Below are 6,173 nucleotides of genomic sequence, written 5' to 3'. Positions count from 1 at the left end.
CCCCGGGCAAAATCGACGTTCCGGACGCGTTGGCGCAGTCCGTTTCGTCATCCGGGGTCGCTCGGACGACGTCGTCGACAATCGGGTCAAAACGCGTCGAAATTCAAATTTCACAAAAATTCGACCCGCGACCGATCGTCACAAGTGGTTAACTCGAGCCCTCGGCAAATAACGGTGCAGGCAATGTGAATTGCAGAGATCGGACACGTCGACTCTCCGAATTGCGAAGCTGGTGCGCGCAGGAGTGCGAATTGTGCAGAAGGTCAACCTAAGGCTCGGAAAGGTCCTATAGGAATCTATTTTGGGCTTCCTCATGTCGATTTCATCATTCTAAGTGCTAGAAGTCGATACCACACACGCGAAACCTCCAAAAGAGGACGGAAATAGGTCGAACTAAAACGAGGCGGGCACCACTTCTAAGGTTCTAAGATAGTCGCAGGAAGACCCCTAAGGCTAGATCCTAACTCCTATGAGGAATACTAGACCTCACGAAAATTGAGGTCAACAACTAGATATCATGACAAATGGGCTTCGAAAACTTTCGATCTTGATCCAGTAATTAACCACCATCATCCACTCTATGCTCACAATGATGAATTTCTCAATCTAAAAATCCAAGTAGTTGCTATTATATGTTGAGCAATCAGCGCTCTAATAACAAGTCTTAAGCTAAACTGTTCTCCAATTATCGTGGAGGTAATTGACCATTGGAACTTGCAATTATGGAAAACATTAAACCTAAAAGTTCTTGCAAAATGAGGGCAAAATTTCTGTATATCATCTTATTCGCAATTTCATCCTCTTAAAAATTTGACCTGAAACTTAATGTAAAACTCTTTCATCATCTCAAGGGAGGCCGGGTAGCAAATTTTAGGAGCCCGCCACTTCTCCATTTCCTCTGAAAGGGCTAGAGCACTTTGTAAGACAGCCGGCAATCGCCACTTCTCCATTTCCTCTGAAAGGGTTAGAGCACTTTGTAAGACAGCCGGCTATTTTTTTTTCTTTAGTTATTTTTATTGTATCCCCAATTTCTCTTCTCATTTTTCTCAAAACACCACATTCCTTTAGCTTTTCAAATTCCATTGTCCATCTCTGTCAATAGGTAGCACTGTTTGCATAGGATAATATCTATGATTTGATGTACTATAGATTTTACATTATGATCACTTAACATTTCAGATTATGACCATTGATTTTGCTCTTTCCGCACTTAATTTTATTGCCTGTGTCAGTAAAAGCCGGACCAAATAAAATTCCTGGCTTGATTGATCCTTGTTCCAGTATATATGCACGTCTCCTAGAACAAAATCTTTGTTTCTAAAATTATTTTCCAGCAACGCTCAGCCTAGCCACGAGAAACTCCCCATCATTCTACCAGACATTGCATCTACACCAATTCTTCTTCAGTTACGCATTTGTTTCTGCTGTAATTTCCTGTTTCTTGTGCCTTTAACCACCAGAACACTTTCACTGCCATTCTACTTTCCATCAAATCCTCCCAGCAATCTCTAGGAAGCAAAAAACTAAAATTATTTTGCCATTCTATATTTTAAGTTCCAACAGCCCCTAACAATCTCAGTAAAGTCTTCCAATTTTAATACTTATTTTATGCTCCAATTTCAAATTAAATTCAGTTCGAAATTCAACATTCACATCAAATAAACTTTTAAATTTAAATTTACGCTTGGATTTCTGGCCACCTCATCTTTGTCCTTAATTATCTCCAACTATTTAATCGTCTAATTGATCATTACCCCACTCATCCTTCCTAAAATATCTCCAGCTACTTTTCTAACCATCCATTCAGATCCCATCTTGTCATAAATTTATATAGAACGAAGAGCATGAAAACTTACTAATCCACAGAAGCCCGAAGTAGAAGCTGAATAAATTATTGCTCAAGTCTGAGTCATCCCCGATCATATAAGCAATAATCAAATGTCCAAGCACATATCACCGCTCATGTTTATTCTCCCACTAGGAAATACTGCTGCTAAATGCAACAGATTAAAATAAAGCAGAGATACAGATAGCACAGAAAGTTATGCTCATTCTTGGTTCTAAGTATTCTTCTCTGCTGGCGGCAGGAAATTCTCATCCCTAATACTGCCTCAAGCATCTACAATGATTACTTGTTCCTTAATGTGGGTATAGATCTCCCATGAAATTGGATATTGCTAGTTTTTGGTAATTTGAGTTTAAAGCCTAGAAACTGGCCAAGGAAATTCCCAAAATGTGAAGAGAAGTGCCCTTGGCTAACCTAGCCTGCATTCAAAGTCTTGTAAGAGAGAAATCCACCAAAATTGAGCAAATGTACTGGATTCCTAGTGTCCCCTGAGAAAACAATCAACTTTTAGAATTGTCTTTAATCTATTTTTTATTTACTTTGCTTAGTTGATACCTACGAAGTTTCGTTTTCATAATATCCTTTTTTTAATGGAAAGCTAAGGAACCAGCTTGTCATTAATAGAAGGAAAAAAAAAAAGACAAAACAGGAGCGCAGGGCGGAGCAGGAAGCAGTGACCATACGATCCAACGAGCAGGAAGCAGTGACCAAACGATCCAGCAAATGAGAAGGGTCCGCGAGGGCTTTAATTACATATGCAAGGAGGAGAAATTAGAGAAGTTTGGGAGGAAAGTTTGGAGGGAAAGTTTATTGCTGTCAGAAGATTATCTTAAAGCTAATAACTTAAGAGTTTGGTTTTTTTTATGTATATTTTGTTGACTGCAGTTTTTCTTTTCTTTCTGTAGTGTCTCTAGTGGCTTCAAAGGTTATGGGAGAAACGATACACCTCTCGAACCGTAAATCATCCTTGTAACTTGTTTTTCTTTGATTTTTGTAAGGGCAACCCTCATTTGAATTTTTTCACATACCTATTATATTTCATCGTCATTTGCTCACTGATTTTGATTTTGGATCATATCATACTGTTAGCCAATTCTCTCTTTCATATCCTTAAAATGTGAATGAAACCTCTCTCCAATCACAGCTTCCTCCTCCACTTGCCTTGCGGATTCCACCAAGTAATTCATAGAAATTCTCTACGACTACCACTATAAAGACAAATATCAACTTATATTATTTTAAGCAAGGAAAAAACGGTCATAAGGGATCTACCTAAACATTGTACCGAGATCTACCCTCAAAAACCCCATCAAACGATAATCTGCTCTAAAAAAAGCAATTGTAATCATTTCAGAAAGTTCATGACCATAAATCCGAATGAATAAAGGTTTAAAAATCAAATTATTGTATTTTTTTGCATCTGAGGGTGGTAGGATCGTAATTAACAGCACTGCAAAAGGCTGTTTCGAATTAGCTATTCTGGCGAATCTCCCAAGACCTAAGGGTGTTAGCTTGCCTTATATCTTGCAATTAGGAATGTAAACGAATCGAACATAAACAAACAGAGCTTGTGTTCATGTTCGGTTCTTTTGAAATTTAATTTGTTTGAAATAAGCTCGCGTTCGAAATTATTCGTGAAGTCACTGTTCGTGTTCGTTTCTTAACGAACGAGTCGAACACGAGTTGTTCCCGAACGACGAGCCAGTTTGACATCCCTAATATTAATATATATAAATAATATATTATATTAATTATATAACTTATATTATATAAATATATAATATCTATATTAGTATATTACTAATATAGTATATTAATATATTATTATTATTAATTTATTATATATTATGATTTATAAATTTTATTTTTTTAAGATATCATAAATTTTTTGTATATAATTATTTTAAATTATTTTATATTTCGAACAATAACGATTCGAATACGAACGAACGTATCATTGTTTGTGTTTAGTTCGTTTAACTAACCAAACGAAAAAAATTTGTTCACGTTCGTCTCGTTTACTTATCGAACGAATCGAACACGAACTCATTGACGAACCGAGCACGAACTGTTCACGAACAACGAGCTTTTTTGACAGCCCTACTTGCAATATAAGACTGCCCTTTGCTTTATGATTTTGAAGAAGGAAAATCTTATTCCAGTAAAAACTGCTTGGTAATCCGGATTAGTAGATCTAAATATGATCTAATAATATTCTAAAATAGTAGAATAGTGGCTTCGAAGCAAGTAACGAGGCTAAATAATATGTAATAAATTTGAGGTTGATTATTCGCTTATAATCATTAAAATATACATTCAGAAGGCCTTTACAAGAACAATTCAATCTATTTTATAAGAAAAAAGTCAATATTGCCGTAGAGGGCACAAGTTAAAAGCCCGCCCTCTAATTTCAGTTGTCCCGTTAAATAGAGTTAAATCCAACAATATCATCATGCATGTAAGTTTAGTCATATATATGAATACCATTAAGAAATTTAAATAGATAATTTCCCGATATCTAAAATTTGCACTAGATCTACCAAAGATGGTCATTATCAACCGTTTAAATTCTAGAAAGAGGGCATTCAAAATATTTTTGCAAAGACTACCATGCAATTAAATAGAAGTACATTAATCAATCTTCCACCAAGTATAACATACCTATTCTCTTCCAGCTATTGATAAATCTTGCACAATAGTGACTTCCAAATGAAAAAACCTAAAAATAAGTATATGAATAATCATTATAGCAGTAAACATAAACATGAGCACCAAAACATAAGCTATTACAACTCAATTTAATAATGTCCGTTATACATTCATTAATGATCAGATAAATTTAAAGATTACGGGCTCCAAAATTTTGTGAATAGTTCTTTCGAGAGTGATTTGTTGTGTCAAATTTTCAAAAATCAGATTAGACATAAAAATGGATACTACATAGACATTTTGCACTTAGTTTATGAAAACTTTATGATCAGATTCCAGGTTTCACATCAGCGCAAACAACCATCTCTCAATGATGAGACAAAACTTCAGATAAGATTGGTTAAAATAGCAGAAATTTGTATTTTAGGTTGAGGGAAATTCATCATAGTCAACTTTGAACAGCATTTATTTTTTATTTTTTATTTGGGTGTTACTAAACAAGTTGCAAAAAGATTGCTTGAAAAATAAAAAAATAAAAAAACTTATATGAATAAAAATAGTTTGTGGTAAAATAATAATGCGAAAGAAAATATTAAGATAAAAATTTTTGTTTTAGATAGAAAAACTAGGAGAATTGAAAAAACTATAAGGTGAATGTAAGAAATCTAAAATAACAAATTGTGATGCCAAAATTCTGTTTTTTGTGATATATCTATATATAATTTGTTTAAATGTAAAAGCTTAGAGAATTTAAAAAAATATAAGGTAATCCAAAGAGAGTGTAAAAGAACAATTTGTGATGATAAAAATTCTGTTTTTAGTGATCTTTATAATAGATTATATACTAAAAATAGTGAAATATATATATATATATATAAACTAGCAAAGCACGCACGGAGAAAAAGAAGTAAGGATTTAGTTCAAGTAAAGCGTATTAATAATAAAAATCAATAAGTAATTTTCTTAGATGAAAATGTTTGGCATAGCAAGATGAAATAAAACAACAACAACAACAAAGCCTTAATCCCACTAAAGTAAGATTAAATATTTGAATAAATTTTTCAATAGACTGCAAAAATATGATTGATTATAGTGATCTTAATATCATAAATAATAATAATAATTTTTTTTTTTCATCGTCACACAAATAAAATGAAAGGTGATGAGGCTTTATAGAAAATGAAGTATTGAAAAGCAGTAGGACATGATGCATTCCAATAGAAGTGCTAAAAAATTGGGAGATTTGAGAATTTTTTTGTCCTTCTAAAGATTTAAATAATATCTTCAAAATTAAAAAGATGCTTGATGAGTGGAGAATGAATTTATTGATCTCTATTTTAAGAATAAGGATCATGCATAAAAGTGCAAATTCTAGAAGAATCAATTAGTATGTCATACATTAAAGTTATGAAAGAGTAATTGAACATAGGTTATGATGTGATAAAAAAAATTTCTCAAAATCAGTTTGGATTCATGTCAGGCAAGTCTACTATAGAAGATATATATTTATTAAGACATTTGATGGACAAGTACAGAGAGACTAAAGAGGATCTACGTAACAATTTTGTTGAAGTGGAAAAAATTTATGATAGAGTTCCAAGAGTACTTTAGAGAGTTTTAGAAAAGAAAGGTGTTCATACTACTTGTATTCAAGTCATTAAAGATATATATATATATA

The 6,173-nt window shown here is 33.2% G+C and overlaps 1 protein-coding gene across 1 annotated transcript in view; it reads right to left on the bottom strand.

The window, feature by feature from the left end:
- Positions 1-6,173, bottom strand: part of LOC110028911 — a gene marked incomplete at its 5' end in the record, with an annotated part of 117,098 nt that overhangs the window by 72,102 nt on the left and 38,823 nt on the right. Inside the window, 1 exon segment of the mRNA XM_020730960.1 lies at positions 4,508-4,565. Coding sequence (XP_020586619.1) covers positions 4,508-4,565 — 58 coding nt within the window.

This window comes from Phalaenopsis equestris, unplaced genomic scaffold, assembly GCF_001263595.1.
Source record: "Phalaenopsis equestris unplaced genomic scaffold, ASM126359v1 Scaffold000540, whole genome shotgun sequence".
NCBI classification, from domain to species: Eukaryota; Viridiplantae; Streptophyta; class Magnoliopsida; order Asparagales; family Orchidaceae; genus Phalaenopsis; species Phalaenopsis equestris.
Note: the sequence above shows the minus strand (reverse complement) of the source record. Positions and strands in the feature narration are given on the sequence as shown.